Genomic DNA, 25792 nt, shown 5'->3' with positions numbered 1-25792 from the left:
GTGTCTGGGTAGTATGACGCTATCACTGCAAGCAATCTGTCGCTGTTTGATACTAAGAGCTATAACATAAGTCGACTGTACAGATCGATCCTTGGATGCAGAATCAAGATGGCTTTAACTTGTAACCATTTATATGTAAACAAAGTTTATCAGTTCTAATTTTGTTAAATGCGCACCTCTGAGAATGACAGTTAAATCTATGATTACAACACTTGTTCCTGGTGTAATAAAAAAGACCCAAATTCCAAACGTCCATGCCCATTTAGAGACCATTTTCGTCGTCCAGAAAAGGGACGAAGAAGATTCTGCAATAGGAAATATTATCAAATTATTTAAATACACATTAGAAAACATTTTTAAAATTATTATAACACTAACAGATACACAATTTTACATGACAATTGGGGAATTACACAAATACAGACAACATATATCAGTTTCGACACTTGTGCCCTTGTCGTAGATTTTTGTTGTAGCCAGGTTCGGCAAAAATAGCTGAACTGGCTAAAATAGCCGCTTATGTAGTTTGTCCCAGCCTGTTGAAGACAGACTGTCGTCTTTGCCTGCCATTGAAATTGGTTGTTTTTTTTACCCAGATATAATCATTAATCTTTTAACGTACTAGCTATATCTCTAACAATACTTTAAATTACAAAAATAAAATTCAAGAAATAAATAATAAAAAGTTTACCTCACACATCTTCTTGTCTATTGTGCAGTTAATATGGCGTTTTACCGCCTTTACGGAACCTCTAAGTTCTAAGAGCTAAGACTAAGTTCTAAGATCTAAGTTCTAAGATCTAACACCTAAGTTCTAACTTCTAACTCAAAATGGCCTCAATGGGCTTCCGTAGAATTGTTAATTCAGGAAATGAAAACGAAGCCAGCCAGAGTATGATATGGATTTGACATAGATATTTTGAATATTTCGACTCTGAAAATGAATCAGGTACATTATATATACGATATGGAATTGGAAACGAATCTAATATGATAAGTTTGTTGTCCCTGCGTGAACAGGTAAACCGTTGGTTATGCACATCAATACCTCCCTGGGACTAGCATTGTGGGTCACTTACCCGCACTGCGGGTTTTACGCAAAAAAACACCATATACGGCATTCGTTAACCTATTATTGTAAGTTTAAAACATATATGGCACTGTTCTCCCATTATATATACCCTGCTTTATCCCATCCCCAGGATGGGGCAGTGGCAAGATGCAAAGCTACAAAAATAAGATTAAAACATTGTCTTTAGATAAATTCTAATGCAAACATAAACCATGCGATTATGAACATGACTTTAAGGAAAGCAATGCTAAAGTCATAATGACATAAAATCTCTTGTATACCATTCATGTATTTAATAACTCGAGCAGTAGTTGTGCCCCGCCCACCTTTTCCCGCGAGCTGACGTCAGTGCGATACAGTTCACAGCTCGCGTGCAGTAGGGAAAGTTGTGTATTTGTGAAGGGTGATACAAGCAGAAGGATACTTTTCGTAAAATAGAATTTAATAATTGAATATGGAGGATCAACAGGCGGAAACTATGGTGGTTCACCTTTCAAGACCAGACTCTGGTATGTCATGGGGTTTTAGACTGCAGGGCGGAGTGGATTTTAATACACAGCTATCTATACAAGTGGTAAGCGGCATTCTTTTGAAGTTCTAAAGGTAAACAAATCATAGGTATAAAGATTGTGTATTGGGGATACGCTACTGTATGTTAAATAGTAATTATACAGGTTTAAAGTGTATTGATTAACTAGGCAATGTTAAATTGTTAAAAACATATATTTTAACAAAGTTATACAAAGCTAATAATAGAAAGAAAACATTAGTTGTATGGCTTTGATTGACAGCTGATGTAACACGAGATCTTGGGAAGTAGGTAATTCCTGCTGCAGTAGACACTGCCAGCCTCACTTTCATCATTGCCTCTCTCTATATATGGAATACGACCTGATTATAAATCCTAGCAACAAATGAAAACTGACTCCAGATTTTTCTGGTTTTTCCTGCAGTAAATATATACCGTGTGTTAACACTGTATGCAACGTGCATTTACATTAAAAGACGTAATCGTTTTGCTTGCCTGATCATGCAGTTATATAACAGTACACATAATGGGAATGATATACTATATACATATATCTTATAAGTCATAACTGATACTTTTTTATACTTACCTTTTTACAGGTGAACCAAAATAAATGATATTAAATGCTTTTAAAGTTGCTTGCTTTAGTGAACCAAAGTGGACATTTTATATATGAATGTTATATATACAGTGTCATTACAAAAGAAAGTCCATCCAGAGTTCAAATATGTGTCAACTTGTACAAGGTTATCTCTCAGGATTGATATCAAAATTCTTTCATTATTGAACTTCTCTGGTTTCCAACATGTTTTAAGCCTATTATTATTATAGGAATTGATTTTTGGTCAAAATATTTAGAAATAAGATAAGATCATATTTAAAACTAATGCATTGTCTTTATAACAAAGGTATGGTAATCTATGAACAAAAACTGAAAAAAAACAATAACAGAAATATGTGACAGTTAATTTCATTCTACATTGTTGATATTTCAATCTTTTCTACATGTATGCAATTTACAAGTATAAATTGAAAGAATTCACACATGCAAAATAATTTTTGATAAAATTTGTATGTTTTGAATAAATCTTATTTTATTTCATTTAATACCTATTGCCAAACTTTATTTATTATATTTCTATAATGATGTTTTTGTAAATATTTTTTTCCAATACATGTAATTATGTTTTAAGCATGCAAAAATCATAAGATACAGTTATTCTCTAGATTCATTGAGGTGGAAAGCTTCAGCATTTTACTTTCTATGTAAATACAAACTGTTTAAGTTTATGATATAACAAAACTGCAGTAGATTTATTGTCTACTTTTTAAGGGAAAAGTATTATTTTAACCTGAGATTATATAGACTGGTTGGCAGGTGGTCAGTATAGTACAAAACTGTAGACTGTAAATGTTCTTAAGAGATTTATATTGACTATAGAATTTGTTGTCAGCTCTGGTCATCACTTTACAGGGATTTTTTTTACTTATTTCATTGGCTGATATTCGGTCATATTCCCAATTGAAAATAGTATATTATTTTCCCAATCCACAGAAAAAAAATTCCCAATTGAAAGTTACAAAATAAAAATATTAACTAACAAATTCTAAAATCTTTGAAAATTAGGACCTCTTCACTGTTATGGTGAAATGTTTGAAGATACCATCCTAGACAGTGATTCTTTGGATTCATTTAATCACTGTGCAAAATTTCAGTCATGTATTTTTCCAAATTTTTAACAAAACATCACAGAAATTCCCAATTCCATGGGTATGGGTCATGTTCCAAAAATCCTGGAAAAAAACCCTGCTTTAATTGTAAAATATACATTGTTTTAATATATATTGATTCTAAAACTTTTCTAATCAAGGACTTATAATTCATGTATATGAATGAACTTCTCAGTGTTTAAACATTATAAAAACTGTCTTTTTTTAATTCTTTATAAATGTTTCTTTAGAATTTCAAATTGTTCTTCTTTTAATATAACTTTTACCAAAGTTTATTGAAAATGATGGTATAAAATGTAGCATATATATAAATTATTTAATCATTTTATGCAACTCAGTGGTTTCTCATTATAAGGTGTTGAAGTATCGGAAAACGTAAACAACATTCCAACATTCATGGCATTCACCAATTGAATTTTAAGTAGCTGAATATGACAAACTGTGTTTCATTTTGCTAACTTTATCCAAATAGATGCACCCTTATACTGATAAATAGCTAAATTTTAACATACACTCACTCACAGTATATGTATGTTTGATAAAGCAGAAAGTTTTAGTTGTTGCAAAGGGGTGAATAAAAACCTTATAATGGTTTATTGGCAGTTCTCACATACAATTTTAATCTAGCCAACAAACCTTTTTTGAAACTGTCTTTTTTGCATTAAAAATGAATATGTGTGTGTCACAGAGGTTGTTGCTAATTTGAGACTAATTTGCACTAAGATTACAAATTAAAATATGGAAAAATAATGTACATTTTGTACAGATATATTTTCAAACGAAAATCAGTTATTTTGAAAATTTTGTATAAATATGGTACAGCAACAGTTGTGCTTTGTATTGTAACCCCCTTCTGTCACTTACTGCAGTTAGTCATCTTGGATGTAATTTTATACAGTACATAAAGTATTTATACAGTAAGATAGCATGGATCAGCTGTGGGGGTTTAAATGAACAAAAGGTTGCTGAACAATTAACCTTTGTTGTACACTTAAACTTTAATTTGACATAACATTCTAATTTATTAATGGTAAGATTTATATTGGGAAATCACAAGGTGCAAACTCTAGAAATTCAATTTGTATACACATTTTAAAAGGTACAAAAATAATATGAGTTTATAATACATTGTTGAGTACAATTCTTCATTCTACTGAATATGTGCAAAGCAGTCAAAACTATTTTGGAAGAGGTGCTAAAGCAGAGTCTGATACAGGTTTTGCAGCTGTGTAGCGTCCCAAAGAATCAGTGTTCACTACAGTTCTCAGCAAGGTTTTGCAGCTGTGTAGCGTCCCAAAGAATCAGTGTTCACTACAGTTCTCAGCAAGGTTTTGCAGCTGTGTAGCGTCCCAAAGAATCAGTGTTCACTACAGTTCTCAGCAAGGTTTTGCTGCTGTGTAGCGTCTCAAAGAATCAGTGTTCACTACAGTTCTCAGCAAGGTTTTGCAGCTGTGTAGCGTCCCAAAGAATCAGTGTTCACTACAGTTCTCAGCAAGGTTTTGCAGCTGTGTAGCGTCCCAAAGAATCAGTGTTCACTACAGTTCTCAGCAAGGTTTTGCAGCTGTGTAGCGTCTCAAAGAATCAGTGTTCACTACAGTTCTCAGCAAGGTTTTGCAGCTGTGTAGCGTCCCAAAGAATCAGTGTTCATTACAGTTCTCAGCAAGGTTTTGCAGCTGTGTAGCGTCCAAAGAATCAGTGTTCATTACAGTTCTCAGCAAGGTTTCAGCTGTGTAGCGTCTCAAAGAATCGGTGTTCACTACAGTTCTCAGCAAGGTTTTGCAGCTGTGTAGCGTCTCAAAGAATCAGTGTTCACTACAGTTCTCAGCAATGTATAATATTTCACACCACAATTTTTTTACATTTTGACAGAACTTTTTCTCTTTAAGTACAATAAGTTTTTGATGCTCTATAAAGGAAAACAAGGCAAAGGGATACGATATGCATTTGATATGGACATTTTGGACACTGAAAATGAAAACAATTTTAAATCCAATAATGATTTGTTTTTTTTAATTTATTTGGATATATTTTACAAGATGTGAAATAAATAAATGAATTGAAATCAATTAAACACATATCTTAAAAAATGAAGCGCTAAAATTCCTGTAAATAAGAGAAACACAAATTTACTCCCTGACCATTGGTCAGTAAGAAAACTTAGCTGTACAACAGTTTTATGACCAATTTTGAGGTCAAAATTTAAGCTCACTTAATGGGTTAAAGTCTGTTTTCTCGGAAACTACCAAAGTTATTCACTTAAAATATTGTACATGTATATATTTTTTCATGCCATATAACATAGGCAGATAATCCAATTATACATTGTGTATATTGCAAAGATAGGCCTAAGATTTAATATTAATTGTTTCCCTGACTGCAATCTACATTCGTTAATAAGTGAAGCATGACCTTGGCCTATAAATGACCTTGAATGTCAAGGTAAAGTATGAAATTTTATTTACATTCTGTAAAACTATTTACCTCCAGTGTAATTGCCTTTGGAAATAAGAAAATGTGGAGCATGTCTCCTGCTTGCAGTGGCTCTTGTTATCAATTTTAGATATATTATGTATATCTGATAAGAAACAAAAACCCAAATATTTCAATGTGAACTTGTTTAAAATTTAGAAGCACCCTTTGTCAAAAGAATATAATATACAGAGTGTAAATTAGAACAGCCATAAGTGTCACATCTCAGTTATCTTCTAGTAAAAAACCCTAAATATCATTAATGAGCCGCGCCATAACAAAACAAACATAATGGGTTTGTGACCAGCATAGATCCATGCTGGTCACAAACCCATTATGTTGGTTTTGTCATGGCGCGGCTCATTTATAAAACAAGAAAACTTTAACTGTCCAAGACTGGATCAGTTGTAATTTTACTGTTGAAATGTTCCCACAATATAACCTGTTGTGCCAAAATCTCTTGCCTGATTGCCAATTTTGTTGTCTGAATCTATATATATTTCCCAGATTTTCGTTGTAATAAATCATACTGGCAACTTTTCATCACATACTTGACTCCCACATGTTTCAGGAAAAACTGTTTAATGTACAGAAATATTTTGATTTGAGCTTATACTGATGACTATATATTTTCTCGATGACCATATACTTTTTATACAAACATTTTTCATGAAAGCAGAGAAAAAAATATTGATCAGTTATCTAAGCCTCATTTCAGTTATTTGATTTTTTAAAAAAAAATTAGCTAGTTGATATTAAAACATAAATATATACCAAAATATATTGAGATATACCAAAAAGTATCTGCAATGTACTATGAACTTTAATGTGGCTCACCTGTCGGCCTTGACTTAGTAATACATGTTTTCCTATTCTAATCAATGTTTTTATTATACATTGTTTAAAGTAACAGGTATTATAGTGCCTAGAAACATCCAGTTTTTTTGAAGACAATAATTAATATATAGGTAATTTTATGTGCATTGTATAGGCAATATAAAGCTTGTACCTGAAATCACCAACAATCACTGGCATTTTGTTAGAGTATGTCTCAAGATCATCATGAGAACGATTAGTATTATAAAAATGTAGCATAAATCTAATTCCTGCTTGCAGGTTCAGCCTAAAAGTGTAGCTGCGAGATGTGGACTGCGACCAGGAGATGGAATCATCCGTATAAACAATACAAACACAGACGGTCTAACACATGAACAGGCAAAAATGGAGATAATCAGATCGTGTAATGATATTGATATGCTAATTGCCAGGTAATTATTCAATATCAGCCTTTGATGTTACACACCTTTTGTTGTAAAACGGCTTTTGGCAACTAAAATCATATGCTTTATGCTTCTTTTGCTACTTTATGTAAATATTTGTTATACATGTAAAATATATTGGTAAACAATATATGCACAATCTTATTCTTCTTGAACTTTCTCCTAAAACACATATCTATCAATACTTCTAGTATAATTACTAAAAATTTAAAAGCCAGTCATATTTATATTAACCTAGCTTATTTAGTTTCTCAAGAGTAACTATTTGGCACTGATTATAAAAAGTGCCATCAAATATCTTAGATCTGGTTATCTTCATCAAACTTATTGAGCTATATAAAATAATTTTAATAGCTATGTTAAAGAAATAAATGCCTTGTTCAGTTTTATTTAATGGTGGTAGGGCCATTGCTTGTAATGAATCTTTCTGTATGCAGTGGTGGCCAGCAGGCTTAGGTTTAAACACAGCAAGTCTTGTTACAGTGAAGTAAAGTGTTCATTAAACAAATTATTATGATACAATGTTAATAATTGAATGACCAATTTTTGACACTGCTTGCATTGGTGTATCTCTTTAAAAGATCATCTTTTCAAGGGCAAACTTGAAAGAGAAATATTGAATAGAATATCAAGAAAAATATAATAGTGCATATACCTGTAAAGCTATAAGTGTAAGTTTTCAATATTAATTAATGATATATACATGTATGTAACAGCTGTTTGTATTACATGTAAATTAACTGATGAATGATGCTTATAGGTGTGATTTGAAGTGATAGATAGGTGTTAATTAACATGTGTGTTTTCATGTGGTTACAAATAATATACATGTACATGTTACTAGTTACTGGTTTGTTTATATAGAATTGCCAGCAAGTTTGTCCATATAGAATTGCCAACAGGTTTCTATATATTGAATTGTCAACCAGTTTGCCAGCAACTTTGTCTATAATAGAAACTTAAATCCCCTTTATATTGTAATCCTTTCTTTAAATTTTATCTTTTTGATATATATACTGGTATGTCTCGAAGTTTGATTGTTCTACTTGTAATGTTTATTAATTGACTTTGTTCATAATAGAATTGTTAGAATCTTATTTTTTGATGTACCACCTAAAAAGTATTTCCTATTTTGTTTAATTCAATATGCACTTCTTTGACAAGTTATACGCTATGAATGGATTGTAAAAATTAACATGTATTTCTTGTTCTGACAATTTCAATGTACATTGTGCTGCATTGTTGTTGCCATATTATTGTAGTATTGAAGTTGTATATATTGTAAATTATGTTTGTCTTAGAGGCCCACATGGAAAATCGGGAAAGTTCAAACCAAATGTGAAGCCTCGATAAATAAAGCCTTTACTTACCTACTTTAACTTACTTACAATTACCTCCCTTGGAAAGATTTTCACATTATGAACAAATCTACATGTATAAAACCTGAGAGTGTTATTATATTTACGTTATGAGCTGTAGTTAAAGGGTAAAAGATGGATGTAATGATTCAAATACGAAATCTTAACCAATGAAAATAAATTTTACAAGGGTCACTTAGGACCAGGATAAATTGTAGACACTTTTATTTATTTCAATATCTATAATCTACACAAAAATTCTGCAAATATATTCTTATCTAGATTTTCTATATAAATACAGTGTATGTGACAAGGGTAAGAAAATATAAACATATTCATTGTTCCCACTTGATTCTTTATCATTTTTCAAATAAAATATTTCACCTTGAAGATAGATTGCTTGAACCCAGTTTGACATGAAACCAATCTTGATAAAGAGATTTATATAATGCCATTTATTTCAGATGTGATACAATTTTACACTTTTATTTGATATTTAACTGTTTATTTTCTGCATGGTAATTTAAGATGAAAATATGTGAAGAATTTAATTTGTGTTTAATTTATTAAGAATTTAAGTATGTAGTAAAACTACCTAACTCTCAACACCACAAATCCCCACTAAATTATAGTAATTTTATTGTACTTTTATTATTTAAAACAGTTTTTTTTTTGTTAAGTTCAAAGTTTCAATAAGAATTTTTTGTAAATTGCTAATTCTATCATGTTCAGTTATATATGCAATGAAAATGATGGCCTTGAAGAAATGAGATAAATTAGAAAAATGAAGCATTGAAAATTGAGCAAACTACTGGCATATTGCTTGATAGTTTAATCTCTTATGAAATAAATTGTAATAGTGTGTTTTAATGAGTTTTATGTAACATAATTTGAGAGCTATCAATATGGCAATCAACAAAATGATCAAGTTTCCGCATTATAGTGTATGTTTAAGTGTTTGTGAGTGTGACAGCTAGAAGAAATGTCCATGCTGATTTTGCAAGTTTGGAATGCTGTGTGTGTCTGTGATGGTATGCCAGCCAGATTTTCCAAATTAACCGATGAGAATGTTGCCATCAAAAACATAGAATTACAGTTTGGAATTTTTATTATCCCCCGCCGAAAATTTTCGGCGGAGGATATAGAAATAGTCTCCGTCCGTCCGTCCGTCCGACCTTCCGTCCGTCTGTCCATCCTTCCGTCTGAAATTTTTGTCCGGAGCATATCTCTAAAAGTATTTGAGTTATCAACTTGAAACTTCATAGGTGGATAGACCTCATTGAGGAGGAGTGCAGTGCACAAGAATGATAACTCTACCTTGCATAATTTTTGAGTTATTGCCCTTTGTTATTTTTCAAAATTGATTTTTGTCCAGAGCATAACTCGAAAAGCCTATGAGATATTAACATGAAACTTCATAGGTGCATAGATCTCACTCAGGAGGTGTGCAGTGCACAAGAATGATAACTCTTCCTTTCATAATTTTTGAGTTATTGCCTTTTGTTATTTTTCATACCTAATTTTTCACCTGAGTGGAGCATAACTCAAAAAGTGTTTGAGATATCAACATGAAATGTCATAGAAGGATAGATCTTATTGAGGAGGAATGTTGTGCGCAAGAATGATAACTCTTCCCTAAACAATTTTTGAGTTATTGCCCTTTGTTGTTTTTTTCATGCTATTTTGTCCAGAGCTTATCTCAAAAAGTATTTGAGGTATCAACTTGAAACTTCATAGGTGGATGGATCTCATTGAGGAGGAGTGCAGTGCTAAAGAATGATAACTCTGCCCTGCATTATTTTTGAGTTATTGCCCTTTGTTATTTTTCAAAATTAATTTTTGTCCAGAGCATAACTCAAAAAGCTTTTGAGATATCAAAATGAAACTTCATAGGTGCATAGATCTCACTCAGGAGGTGTGCACTGCACAAGAATGATAACTGTACCTTTTATAATTTTTGAATTATTGCCCTTTGTTATTTTTCATACCTAATTTTTCACCTGAGTGGAGCATAACTCAAAAAGTGTTTGAGATATCAACATGAAATGTCATAGAAGGATAGATCTTATTGAGGAGGAATGTTGTGCGCAAGAATGATAACTCTTCCCTATACAATTTTTGAGTTATTGCCCTTTGTTGTTTTTTTCATGCTATTTTGTCCAGAGCTTATCTCAAAAAGTATTTGAGGTATCAACTTGAAACTTCATAGGTGGATGGATCTCATTGAGGAGGAGTGCAGTGCTAAAGAATGATAACTCTGCCCTGCATTATTTTTTAGTTATTGCCCTTTGTTATTTTTCAAAATTAATTTTTGTCCAGAGCATAACTCAAAAAGCCTTTGAGATATCAAAATGAAACTTCATAGGTGCATAGATCTCACTCAGGAGGTGTGCACTGCACAAGAATGATAACTGTACCTTTTATAATTTTTGAATTATTGCCCTTTGTTATTTTTCATACTTAATTTTTCAATTCAATTTTTTTTCTCAAAAAGTATTTGAGGTATCAACTTGAAACTTCATAGGTGGATAGATTTTACTGAGGAGGGATGCAGCACACAAGAATGATAACCTACCCTGCATTATTTTTCAGTTATTGCCCTTTGTTATTTTCAGCCATCAGTATTCACATAGGTTTCAAATCTGTAATCACTATAGCCATCAGTTTTCATTACCAAAAGACCTCTTAAAATGGAATTATTCTGCTCTACTACATACACATTCTTCCAATGAGCAAACACATTCGGCGGGGGATGGCCATGTTGACATGGCTCTTGTTAGGTATAAATTAAGCTCCAAGTGTTAATATTTTCTAGTAAGTAAATTTATATATTACATGTACATAAAAACTTGAATTAAGGTTTATGTTAGAAACATAGTGTTGTCATCAGGTTTAATATTAAAGTTATATAGAATTACATTGTGATGTATGTAAATTTAAGTAAAAAAATTAAATTCTGTTAGGTGTCTTAAAGAGAAAAAAAAAATCTTTTTTTATTTTCATTTTTGTAATAAATCTTTCATAAATGTCAAAACTCTGATATTAAGCATAATTTTCTATGACAATTAGCTGCTCAGATAACAAGTACATATGCAGGACGTATGATAAGCTGAGATTTTTGTTTGTTTCCAGGCTGGGAAAGTAAAATTGTGACAAGTGACAGCATCTATTATTAAAGACTTTTCCTGAAACACAGAAAATTGTGATTTGTTTCTCCAATTATCTAAATATAATAAAAGACATTAATCTAATATATAGACTTACACAAGTGTACACAAGAACAGTGCTGACTTTTAAATGTCTCACCTGGACTATAACATTAAATCTGATTTATCCGCCAGTGATTTAAGTGATTGACTTTGGTTATTTTTATGTCTTGCTGACAAAGCTTTATAATAGTAGTTTTAAAAGGATTCTTGAAATGTTGTCTGTTATATTACTGTGTTATCTGTCTTAAGAAAAGTACAAGAGTAATACAGATGTCTTATATAGTTTTATTTTGTATTATTTAGTTTAATGATTTTGCAGTGTTATATATTATTGCGTCGACAAATTTTAATAAATATTAAAAATTTAGTTTTAGTTACAAATTATTGTGAAAATGTGTAAAATAAGTCAGTATTCTTTAAAATTGTTCTATTTGCAAAATACATAGTTCAATATCTTAGCTCTTTCACTTACTGGAAATATGAAATGCTCACAAACAAATATGGTCAGTGAATGTATTTATCTTCTATAAATCAACCAAATAGGTACACTTAAATAATTGATCTTTTTGTCACAATTTTTAAAATTATGATATTTCTTATAATAAAACCAAACAGTGTTTTGATTTACATATTTTACATTATTTGAATAATAATTGCTTATTATCTAAGTCTTTGCACTAAGTAGGCTGGGTGATATCACAGACAATTGTTTAAAAAATAACATTAGGTCACCACTAATGGCAGCGTCAATGACTGAAAAGGCATTTGCTAATTTTTAGTTCTTTCAATATTTGAATAAAAACATATACCGTGTTCCATGCATATATTTGCCAAATTCAGTGGTACATATTTTTCCTATGTAGCTATCATGCTTGAAGCAAATTACTGCATATTTTCTTAAAAATATCGCTGCAAAGGAAAATTTTTTCTAAGTATGACAGAAAAAGTAAAAGAGCTACAATGAAAAGTTTTGAACCATTGGAATTAGCTTATATTTGCCTGAAACATGGTATATGTTTATTATTCAAAAGAAATATTTGAAAGATATAACAGAAAAATTAGTAAAAAAACATTTTAATAATGGGCATGGCCATCAGAAATGACCCAATGTTACATTAAACGAATGCCAAGTGATCATCTACCCTGTTTAAAGGTTTGATAGTAAAATTTTTGTAATTTATCCAACATAAGAACAATCACTTTTGATTATATGAGTAATTTGTATTATCATGTGTGTAATTCCGGACAAAATTAAGTTTCATTAATACATTTTGGTGGCATTTGAATAGCGTGAACTGTATGAATGCTACTTGTGACTTACTTCTTTATTGTATCAGTGAAGTGATTAGCCATTACATTAATCCTTATACAGTCTAACCATACTTATAATGACTATACTGCTCATGGCTTTTTTTCAAATCTGGAAAATTAACAGTTCAAAGAAGAACAAGTCTACCTCAGAAAGAGTAAGCCTTAATTTTAATGCACTATTATTGGCAGATTTGGCACAATTTCAAGTGAAGGGCATAGGAAAGAAAGAAACTGTAATGTTAATTATATATCAGGAACTGTGAAATACTGTGTGATATTTGCCAGAACGTATGTAGGTGGATAATGTAGGCAAACTAATGCCAGAAACAGCATAGATATTGGTGTGCTTGTAATAAACATACAATAACTGTTACCTTTTACCTGTTTGTCTAATCATTTCTCATTACCTGATAAATATCACCTGAAAAATACCATGAACACTAACAGAACTGATAATAATCACAACCTACTTTTTGTATTAGTCTTCTAAATTGGTATACAAACAACTTTGAATGCCCCCACTACTTATGGGAGGGCATATAGATTTACCCTTGTCCATGTCCGACATACTGTCTGTTCACAGACTGATAAACAGTGAAATGTGGGGGCATCCATGTCCTATGGACACATTTCTACTTTTCTTTATTACTGTTCAGCTACACTATTTTTTTCTAGCAAATCAGAAATGTATATGTCAATATATTGCTTTCTTCTTTTCCTGATCATTTAACAGTACATATATATATATCTAAAGTTCTAGAAATTTAACTAAATTTATTCTATTTTCTGTTTATACCATTACACAGTAATACAATATCATTAATTTTGTAAACAAGCAATTATAGTGTATCATTTTTATCTTGTACCAGTTTGCAATTGTTGGGTAAATTTGATAAAACATCAGGGATTGAAAATGTTATTATTTATTCTAGAGGTGCAGTACAGATATGGAGACCAAAAGTAACCCCCATGTCAGAGCTGAGACCAGAAACAAAGCAACCTGTACAAACAGCAACAGGAGATGAAATATATCTGCAACAAAGAACTTCTCTAGCCAGGGATCACCAAGATGTAAGTTTTGTCCAAGTTGAGAATGTTGAGTAATACTTAAATATACATAGGGTATCATACTGTCCATATAGGGCTAACATTTTAATGGGGGTACAAATTTGTTCAGACCAAACATGTTTATTTAATCTTAATTTTGAAACAAGTCCTTTAAACTGATATAAATTGTTTTTGCATCTACTGAATTAATTAGGTGTGAATAGTAGTTTAACTCATTTTACAAACTTATTTTTACTAGGAAAAGTCAAAGCCCATTATGTCTGTCTATGGTGTCATGTGAGAAAACATGATTGTGATACTAGCTAGATTGAGAGGCAGACACCTTTACTACTGTCAATGCCCCCCCCCCACCTCTCAACAGAGGTTTATACTATGGTATTGTGTTATTAAATGAGTAATTCAAGCTTTGCAAGCCCTGACATTAAGCTTAAAGACCTCATAACAATTGTTTTATAAATGGGCATTGAAGTCAAGTTGTCCTCAATAGAATTTGTTGGATATTGCTTTGTTTTTATTGCAGCAAAATTGTATAATGGAAAACTATACTTTGTTATGATCTATATATACATATGGACTAAATATGCTTAACAACACAAATTTGTTGTTTCTGGCACAAATTGATTTCAAACAAATGTATATATAAGTGCATCTCCTCCAGCAATTAGATCCTTCTAGTTAGATATGGTTTGTGATAAAATCATCTATAAGAACTTGTGTGTAACTGTAGACATAAATCTGTTGGTATTTACCATTATAATTATGTAAAATGTATCAATGCTGTATCATGATCAGGTATAGGTAGGTAAGTCTTGATTACCAGTACTCAGACAGACATCACACTTATGTCAGATTTAAAATAAAATAAAAACAAGACAATGATATCACACTGAGATAGGCATTAAAAGCATTACAAAACCTGTATCATTATATGGAAAAAAAAGGGTCAAAACTCCAAATTACAGAAATTCAAACATACACTTATATTGTGCAAGAATAACATTAGGGTACTTCTTTCATGCATTAACATCTGCAGAAGCTCTTGCTCTGCGAGCTTGGACTTGACATATGCCCCCATATTTCTGCCAATGTTAATGCATGAAAAAAAAGTTGCAATATCCCTCTAATGTTAAAATGGGTACTATATTAACCCATAACCCCATGAGCATTTTGTGAAAAATGGCTGTTTTCATTGAAAAGTCTCCCGTTACAAGTTCAAGTTGCTATAAAACTATAAAAACTGCTTCAATACTAATCAAACATGGCACAAATGTTGACTGGACCATTGCCTTTGTAACAACATGCACAGTCTTAAATTTTCTGTTACCATGGCAACTAGGGGACATCTCAAAATTGCCAAAAATCACTATTTTGCGTTGATTTTTTTCCATCAAAATTGAATTCAAAGTGCTGCCACTTCTCAATGGATTGAGATAGAGACAAAGGCTTTTCAGCATTGGTTACACGTTACCTTATGATCGACCTGGGGTCATTTTTAGCCTCTCACAAGTCCAAAATTTTCTTCGCGATGAGGGGGACTCCGCCCCCCTTCAAACCCCCCAAACAGAAGGGGGCACATCCCCCTTCTGGCACCCCCTGGTGTATCTTTTGGATGGGGGACAGCGCCGAAAAAGTGGTCAATTTTTTAAACAACATTTCTCAAACAAAAACAACTGTTTGGGGGCCTAAATAAGGCAATTTTTCACCATTTGAGAAAGCAAAAAGGGTGGGGGGTGAAAAAGGCGTAGAAAGGCGTATATATCTGGTAATGGGTTAAAGGTGTTACAGACAGGTCTGTTGAAAACTGAAAATTTAAGATGATTTGATGAACGCTTGACTGTTTTGGTGAAATACTACATGAATACTTTTTCTCATGTTGAATAGCATTACACACATGTCAGCATTGTTAAAGATTGTATAACACTTAATTTTAAGATTTATGTCTAATTCAAAGACCAATTAAAGTACAAAGAGTATTAATTAATGACATCTTTGTTTATGAACAAACAGATTTCTATAACTAAGTTTATAGTATTCTATTGACTTTGTTGATGAAAATAGTATCATTGATTGATTCAGGAATCAAGTAATATTGGTAGCTCATACAACAGATCAGCAAAACCTTTCAGTGGATTTGGAGGGGGTGCACCCCAGCAGCAACAGCCTCCACAACAACAATACGGTGGGCAACAACAATATGGTGGCCCGCAACAATATGGTGACCCGCAACAATATGGTGGTCCACAACAATATGGTGGCAGTCCACCACAGTCACCAAAGCGTGCTGTGCCGAATGTTGTGCATGCACAGTTTAATTCCCCCATTGGCTTGTATTCAGCTGGAAATATTGCTAATTCATATGCTCAACAAACTGCTGGCATCCAGAAACAAATGGAAAAGTATGCTTTTGTTGTGATTTTTGCTATAGTTTTGTTGACTTGTGAATATAATTCATATTTAAAGAAAAATTAACTAACAAAGATTTTATTTTTTATGACTTCAAGATAAAGATTTGGTCAGTGTCATGAGGGTGCATTTTTCTTCTATAGATCTTCTTATTTGTTATTTTATTTTTAAGACATTTTTCGAGTGCAGAATTGTTAGCTCTTAAATACCACAATAATTACTGGATGGTTTTACTCTCAGTTAACAATTGCCTATTGTTTCAGTTGGACAACATATTCTTTTTATCAGTTGACCAAAGCTATTAATTTTGAAGAATGATTTAAAAGTCTGAAATGTCTTTTATGTTACTTTGGTCTAAATTTGCTGCACTTTATTTTGTGAAAGTATTGATTTTTTTGTTAATCATTTTTGGATTATTTCATCGAAATTTCCATTTAATTGTTAGATATAATTGTTTTGTTGATATAATTGTTTTGTAGTATTGATGTAAATGATGCTCCAGTTGGTGCCATGATGACTGGGACCTATCAAAGGCTAGATTCAGACCCAGGATCTCAAGGTGATGATGATGTCACCAACCCAACAAATAATCCATCATCTGGATCACCCACAAGCTTGCAGAATAACATACCATCTGAATCAACTGAAAGCTTGCAGCCCCAGAATGAAGTGTTATCAGATGAGCATGCTACAAATGCAGAAACTAATACAGTTATTAACCCTAGTAGGTTTTTGTTTTCAAATTTAGTTCTTGTAACTTATTTTTAGTACTGTTCAGCATAAAAAATTGAGGTCCATCCAGAGCAATAAAAACAAAAATAAATATATGGACAGTATGTAGCTGTCTATATAACTAGACATTTACTTTGACGGAACAATTTTTTACTCTTCTTTACTTCAATAGGTAATTTAAACTTAATATTGGTCTTTCAATACTTGCTACAATACTTGCAATATTGTCTTTATAAGTTTTAAGAACCTTAGAAAGGATAAAATCTTCAGATACTGTATGCCAATAAATTAGGGTCAGTACATGCAGTGGTATGGAGCAGTGAAATAAGATAATGTTTGCTGTGGTTGTTTGTGTGAAAATAAACATAGAAGGAAAATCAATTATAAAAAAGACTCGTGTAAAAAACTGGGAAAATAATTGTTACTTAACAATACTTAAATATGAATAAATTGTCTTTTATGTTTTTATTTCTATCAAATGTAATACCTATGATTTAATTCAGATATACTAGCAATGTCATTATTAGTATATATATTTTTGTAATAATTGAATTACTTTTCAGAACAAAGTTAATTGTAAGGGTTGATGTTTTTTAAAAGGTCAAACAAAAATATATATCGTCATTGAATGATTTTTGGCATTAGTTTTGTTAGCTCACCTGAGCACATGATGGTGCTCAAGATGAGCTGATTGGATCACCATGAGTCCGGTATCTTTGATGTATCTCCAACAACATGTACTCATTAACCCATTTGGCCAGTTGTAATGAAACTATACATGACTGATCCTTGGATGGTCTTCCACAAACAACTCGAAAATCATTCAAGTCTACTGAACAATGGCTGCCACAGCTTGAAATAGAATAACATTGAATGATACTTTAACTGCTGTGCAGATTTTGATAAAAATTGAGTGGTCCTCAACAATAATTGCTAAATTCAGTTAAATATAGAAATAATCTTTGAATAATATTTCATTCTTAATTGCTGAACAAGTTTTGATAAATTTTTGAATGAAATGCAATAAATATTGTGTATTCCTCTACAAAAGTAGCTAGTGTGGGAGCCAAAACTGAAAATAGAGAAAATCATTTTCTTCACAACCCATGGCAGAATTTTATAAAATCTCAATTTGAATAATCATTGGATAGTCCTGTGTCAAACTGGCTTAAACAATTTTGGACTGCTGAACATATATGTCTAAGTTAAAGAAATCAGTTTAAACAACATCTTCTAACAACCGCTCCATAGAAATGAGCTTATAGTGCAATCTTGTTCACAGACCATATCCATAGGAGGGTGAGCAAGGGCCATTTTGGCTCTCTTGTTTGTTATTTAATTCCAATTATTTAGTTCCAATGTTTTGTTGTTACATAATTGTAGTTTATTTTGTTTCTTCACTAACTATTTTCTTCTTGTTATGGGTGGCATTTGGATGTAGATTTGATTGTCATATTCACATTCAAGACATATGTTTGCTCATGTAGAGAACTACCAACATTAAACATTGTTTGTTAGGGCTGTTGTTTTAGAAGTGAGCGACCACAAACCATTTGGCCAGAGATACCTTAGTTTACTTTTACTTTTGTTGATATTGCTTGTTCTGGTTATGTTATTTGAAGTTGGCTTTCATGAATTGTTGTATTGCAAGCTTTCAATTTTTGTTTTGAAGTGTGGTGAAAATAATTTTAACATACTAACTTAATCATGATTCGATTTTTAAATATTTTACTCAACTTAATGTTTATGAGATGTAAAAATAATGTAAATACATACAAAGGACCTGGGGTCTCTAAACAGCTGCAACAGTTTTGCACCAGTGCTTCATATGAGAACATTACATTGTAGATGCCATTTTCAGTTTTCTTTCTTCCAGTTCTGTGTGTCAAGATTTTTTTTTTTAATTCACAAAAGATACATTAAATGTTTCAAGTTACTAGTAATTTAATAATTGATACATTTAAAAGATATAGTTAAGCCCTTTTAATCCAAGTTAACTTTTATTGAGAAAGTCAGTTGTCTCTGGTTCTGGGTTTGATCCCCTTAGATGCTTTGGTAGTTTACCGCAGAGGAAGGTAGTCTAGTACTGGTGTAACTCTCCAGGAACGATGGTTAGGAAGCTACCCGCTTGACAATTTTATGTAATTGTAGTAAACTAAATGCTGCTGTATTCAGCAAATCATTATTGTACTTTACATTGTACTATACTCTTTCACTATTCTGCACATTTATGATATTGTATTGGTTCTTAATTAACTGGAAAATATGGCAGCAAGTTTAAACATTGTGTCTCTTTTAAAACCTTATTTTAGGTCAGCCATCTGGATTCCGATCAGTGTCCGCCCCTGTTGCTAAGCCACCAAGTGCTTCAGCTCCAAAACAAGAGAGCATGCATTGTACCGGCTGCGGAAATTTAGTCACGTAAGTTTAAGGAGATGATTATTTCAGATTTTTGTTGTAAGAGATTATCATGATGCAATTATGATATTTGCATAAATAATGTACTGTTATGAAATAGTTTTGAAATGAAAGGAAGCTAGTGTATAAATGCATTCAAATTAAATACAAAAAGGTTTGTGTATTGTAAACATTGCTTCAGGTAAAATGTTTTATGTATATTCTCAATTTGTTTACAATTGTTATGCTCATTATATATTACAGGGGTGTGTTTGTTAGAATAAAGGGTATGCCATACCATGAAAAATGTTTCAAATGTGTCAGATGTGGGGTTTTCTTAAAACAGAAAGGTAAATTAGTATAACCAGTTATTTACCCTAGTACTGTAGTAAATTACCTTATTTAAACACTTGATTTAATGAATCCATATTCATCAACATTTAAAGCTGCATGCCACCAGATGCCAAAATATTTTAAGAAAATCATACTTGAGAAAAATGTACTGTTCTTTTAGGAAAGAAAAAAGATTCCAGGAATGATTTACACATTATGTACGATTATTGACTGATTTTACAGTATTTATCTCTATAATAAGGGCTATTTTTGCATATTTTTACCTCTTTTTGTTTAATTTACTTAGATTGTAAGTGATGTTTGTAATGTGTAGATTATTTCCTTTGTTCACTTCAAAATACGATGCTTTTAAATTCATTATCAAAATTTTCATGAAAATTTGCATGAATCTGGAGGCATGCTGCTTTAAAATCGAAAATAAGATTTGAAAATGTTTAAGTACATGTATGTTATTATTTTTTCCATATTTTTATTTTAAGTTGATCTCAACTAAATTTTATTGATTTATTTGTTGCATTTAACATCCATTTTTGCAAAGTTTTATTCATATTCTAAGCATCTTTAATAAAGGAAAAGTTAAAAGAATATTCAGCTATTCGAAGTTTTAAAGTTTTGATGTTCCCCAAAGGGTGAGCACATAGTAGACACTTTGTCCTTCCACCAGACCACTATTTATGTCTGTAACATAACTTTGAAACAACAAGAGATATCAACATGAAACTTTGTAGGTAGATAGATCTCATTGAATAGAAGTGCAGTGCAAAAGAACCATAACTCTGTGTTGCCTAATTTTGGAGTAATGCCCTTTGTTTATTTTTACAGTTTGAACTTTGGTCGGAACATAACTCTAAAACTATAAGAGATATCAACATAGATAGATCTCATTAAGTAGAAGTGCAGTGCAAAAGAACCATAACCCTGTCTTTCCTAATTTTTGAGTAATTGCCCTTTGTTAATTTTAACACTTTGAACTTTGTCCGGGACATTGCTCTAAAACTATAAGAGATATCAACATCAAACTTTGTAGGTAGATAGATCTCATTGAGTAGAAGTGCAAAAAACCTTACGGAAACTCTGTCTTGCTTAATTTTGGAGTTATTGTCTATTGTTCATTTTTACACTTAGAACTTTGTATGTGACATAACTCTGTCACTACAACAGGTATACTTTCTTGTGTCCGAAACCAATTTGGGGAGCATCACCCGGTTTGACTGGTTCTTGTTTTATTAGAAGAGATAATGAAGTGCTCATCCTATAAGCAGCCTGTCTGAAACGATCACAGCTACAAACTGTTATGATCAAACTGACCTATAAGAAGATTGATATGTCTGTTATATAAGTTAAGTCTGTATTATATAATTGTAGGTTACTTTATGATTGACGGTCAACTGTACTGTGAAACTCATGCAAGACAAACAGCAGATGCACCAGGGGAAAACTTGAGAGTTGCAGGAGCTGTATACAGGTAACAATATATATACAGCACATCAGTTATGTCATTTTAAATTTGTAAGACTGATCTGGCACAAAATATAAGGGGACAAGCAACTACCTACTATATAAGCAGTCATATGTTGGCGTCCAATTGACACCCTTTTTATTGATAAACTTGTGTGTAATATTGTTATTATGAAAAATTGGATCAATGAATGTTCATAAAATCAAGTAAAGAGCATTTTAATACGATCTAATATGCCAGTCGGCTTACATTTCTCTTATTTACACTGTTTACTATGGACAAAAATTACCGTTTTACAAGGTTCAACAAGGCAAAATGGCGGCAAGTGCACCTGATAGGATGAAAAGATAACATGGCACAAATCTTCAGTTGTCTGTCCCTTTATATTATGTTCCAGGATTTATTTAAATTGTGTTCATGATAAACGAAATCATTAGTTTATCATGTATGCATTTGTCACTTTTGATTAGCAATGATTTGTCAGAAATCCAATTCTAATAGGCATGGATGTTACTCAAGTATATAGGTAAATTTGTTTTGTATTTTCAGATAAGCTGTGGAAAATTAGGAAGTGATCAAATTTCTTGTAAATAGAGGTGTGATAGTTTGTGTTTCTATAACAACCCAAGTATTCCTGCCAATTATATTACTCCTAGTGTTCTCCTCAACAAGTGAAGAATATTTGATCGAAGAATAATTGAGCCGCGCCATGACAAAGCCAACATCATGGGTTTGCGACCAGCATGGATCCAGACCAGCCTGCACATCTGAGCAGTCTGATCAGGATCCATGCTGTTTGTTTACCAACTATTACAAGTAAAGAAACTGATAGCGAACAGCATGGATCCTGATCAGACTGTGGGGATGCGCAGGCTGGTCTGGATCCATGCTGGTCGCAAACCCACTATGTTAGTTTTGTCGTGACGCAGCTCAATTTTAGATTGTAAAACTAAAATAACATAGCACATTATAATCAAATGCAATGTTTAGCATAATTAATGAATCATGGCTGATAATTGAGATGTTTTAGTTGAGAAATCTCAAAGTGAATGTAGTTCTTCAGAATGAGAATCTTTCTAATGTATGTTTTATTGTATATGAAGATTGATATTTTGGTGCTATTTGATATTACATACCTGATTTATTTATCAGATTTTGTTTATTTTTCAACATTTTATTCATGATATTTCATGTCAATCTGATTTTATTTCACACGAATATTTGAGTATAACAAAAGTGCAATAAGAAATGATAGGGTATTAATGTAAATTGTTGGTATTGTTTTGGATGACAATACATTTCTGTTAATGATTTTGTAACTTTGTGTCGGTTAACCTTGTACCTTAGTTTTACCCTTGGGGCACCCTTATCTCTGTAGGTTCGAGCTGCACAAACGTTTTGGATGTGAGAAAGCTATCCAGCTAGCTTATGAAATGTTGATGGTTCTACTCAGGTGCCTGTTTGTGCCTGAAATAATGCACAGAGGGGCACCTGAGGTCGTCCTCCACCAGTAAAGCTGGAAAGTCACAATATAAAATGACCTATACTGTGTTCACTGGTGTGACGTAAAACCCAATAAAAACAAAACAAAAAAACTTTTATATTTCCTTAGTATAAATGTGGATGAGCTTGGTATTGTGTTAAACCTGAAGGATAGTACATAGAAGTTTTACAATGGTGGAAAAATTGTTTGGCAATAACAAGTTTTTTTTATGATTTGGAAAGGTTTGTCTTTTAAATGCATTACAAACTTGGCCCCTAAAACCAACATTACAATGTGTTTAATGAAAACCTTTCATGCCTTGTTGTTATGAATAATGTTAACTTCTTTGAAGTTGTGTAAAACTGTGGAAACTAGCATGTGTACATATCACTAGTGTAAATTAATCAAGAATATTCCACTTTATATCTTAGCATAATTTATGTCTTGCTTTTTATATAGTCTTAATTATCTGTATAAACATTTTAATCTAATTTTATTGATAAAAGGGCATAATAGTTCAGACATATGTCTCACTGAAGATTGAGTCCCAAAGTCATGAATTTATTATGATGGCTAAAAGAAGGCAAACATCTTATTGATCAAAATAAAATGTAATTGTGGGCCTAAAATTTTGAAGTATTTTTAAAGAGTCATTGATGAAAGTGTAGAAATGCTTTCATTTTCATTGCATCAGTTAACCTGTTCAGCCTGAAATATTGAGAACGGAAGTTTCCATTGTCAAATATACTTATGTCAGACATATATTGCTGCCATAATGTCACTACTCAAGAATCTCTACTGGTCCAAAATGTTTGTTGCAAGCAGACTGTCCATTGCATAACCCAAGCTTCATAATTGGACAATAATCCATCTTAGACAGTGTAGGGTATACATGTAGTAATACAAGCTTGTGGTATATGCCTGCTTTTATGTTGCCACCCTACACAGAACTTTTTTTCGAGTTTCGTAGACCATCTATATACCATTATTGGGTACAGTAATATATTTCTTGATTAATTTCTACTGTTACAACTTGTTTGTTTCTTGTATTATGAGTATTTGTAAAATGTATGTAAAATTATAATAATAATTATTATGTTGTTCTTTTTACATGTTAAGTTTGACTGTTCATGATAGACTTGCTGTGCATTTTACTGAGTTTTATTTTTATATGTTTTTATAAAAAAAATAATAAGGTTTATAACTGAGTACAAGGCTTATTTGCATTAATTAGTTCAATAATATCAAGAGGGGAAACAAGTAATTTCCTTAATTGATACAGAAATGATAAACTATGATCTCCTGTAATAAGTATGTAATGAGAGATCTGTACAAAGTAATGAGGGATATGTAGAATGTAATGCGGGATCTGTAAGATTTAATGAGGGATCTGTACGATGTAATGAGGGATCTGTACGATGTAAAGAGTGATCTGTACGACGTAATGAAAGATCTGTATGAAGTAATGAGGGATATGTAGAATGTAATGAGGGATCTGTACGATGTAATGGGGTATTTGTAGGATGTAATAAGAGATCTGTAGGATGTAAAAAATGGCCTGAAAATTCATCATATATGTTGAATTTATTAAGGTCTGGTTTATCATTGCAGTGGCCAGTGTTATTCATTAGATCATAAAAGTGCAAACTTTCCATAAATTTTGTGCTTTTTTTGCACACAATATTATAATAAATAATATTTCAGAATAAAAATCCATTTTTTATTATTTTTACATCATTACTGTTTTGTAAGACAATGATATTATTTTTATGTAACCAATCTTTGGTTGGGAATTATTTTGACCTTATGCTTCAATGGCTTATGATATACAATGCTTCAATACTGATATTATGTAGCAATAGCTCAGCACTTTGTGTCTTGTAATTTTAGGTTTTATTGATAAAAAATAAAACAATAGATCAAACTGGATTTTATCATGTGTCTTGTTTTTATTTAATTTGTCATTATGTTTTAACGGGACCCATTATTGAAGTGCAAGGGAGGTAACTTGTGAAGCAACCACTGTTGTTTATAGATGAGAGACTTGTAATACCCATGATTCAAGAGTGTGTCTGTCTATATTAAGCTTATGTAGCTTCCTACACAAACAAAAATAAATTCTGACAGTGTAAGAGGGGTGTAAGAGTTAAACATGTCAACACCATGACAGCTTTACAATAATTAAGGCCACTTTATATCAATAGGAATGTTGGTACTTATAAAACTTGGCATATTTTTTTAAGGAAAATTACCGGTTTGAGTCATATATTTTGTATTTTACTAATATGGAATGTCAGATTCTAATGAAACTTACCTTGGCATGAATATTTATTAAATTAAGAAAATGATGCATATTATATATGTTTATCTCAAAATTGATGTACAAGATTTAATATTTCTTGGCAAGAAAGTGTATTTCAGTAAGGAAATGATTTCCATTAATTTTCATTCAAGTATGGCCCTTTACTACTTAAAAGAAGCCTTGTAAAAGAAATCTGTCAAAAGCAAAATATTGACCTGCTTCGTCAGTTAATAATCATATGACATTTCACTTGTGATGCACCTTTAATACCATCATCCTCCATAGGTGGGTTTTTAGCTCACCTGTCACAAAGTGACGGGGTAAGCTTTTGTGATCGTTTTTCGTCTGGCGTCCGTAAAATTTTACTTTAAATGACATCTCCTCATTAACCACTAAGCCAATTTCATCCAAACTTCACAGGAATGTTCCTTTGGTGGTCACCTTTAAAAATTGTTCAAAGAATTTAATTCCATGCAGAACTCTGGTTGCCAAGGCAACCGATAGAAAAAACTTAAAAAATCTTCTTTTAAAAAACCCAAAGAGCTAGAGCTTAGATATTTGGCATGAAACATCTTCTAGTGAGTGTCTATCAAGTTTTTACAAATAAAAGCCCTAAGTTAAAATTGGCCCCACCC

The 25792-nt window shown here is 31.8% G+C and overlaps 1 protein-coding gene across 2 annotated transcripts; it reads left to right on the top strand.

The window, feature by feature from the left end:
- Positions 1 to 1411: 1411 nt before the first annotated feature.
- Positions 1412 to 24784, top strand: LOC132752239 (PDZ and LIM domain protein 3-like). 2 transcript variants are annotated; one of them, XM_060742558.1, is made up of 9 exons: positions 1412 to 1646; positions 6918 to 7069; positions 13892 to 14030; positions 16104 to 16423; positions 16910 to 17154; positions 19475 to 19583; positions 19824 to 19909; positions 21279 to 21378; positions 21922 to 24784. In XM_060742558.1, the coding sequence occupies exons 1-9, from the start codon at positions 1527 to 1529 to the stop codon at positions 21923 to 21925; spliced, it is 1275 nt and encodes a 424-aa protein (XP_060598541.1). In that variant the 5' UTR covers positions 1412 to 1526; the 3' UTR covers positions 21926 to 24784. The 2 variants fall into 2 exon arrangements, with proteins under 2 accessions (XP_060598541.1, XP_060598548.1); XM_060742565.1 differs by having other exon boundaries at positions 1413 to 1646; positions 16910 to 16989.
- The last annotated feature ends 1008 nt before the right edge of the window (positions 24785 to 25792 follow it).

The sequence above is a fragment of the Ruditapes philippinarum genome, unplaced genomic scaffold (assembly GCF_026571515.1).
Source record: "Ruditapes philippinarum isolate M1 unplaced genomic scaffold, ASM2657151v2 ctg2100_1_1_1_1, whole genome shotgun sequence".
NCBI classification, from domain to species: domain Eukaryota; kingdom Metazoa; phylum Mollusca; class Bivalvia; order Venerida; family Veneridae; genus Ruditapes; species Ruditapes philippinarum.
The sequence above is the reverse complement of the archived record's forward strand: the minus strand, read 5'-3'. Positions and strand labels throughout refer to the sequence as shown.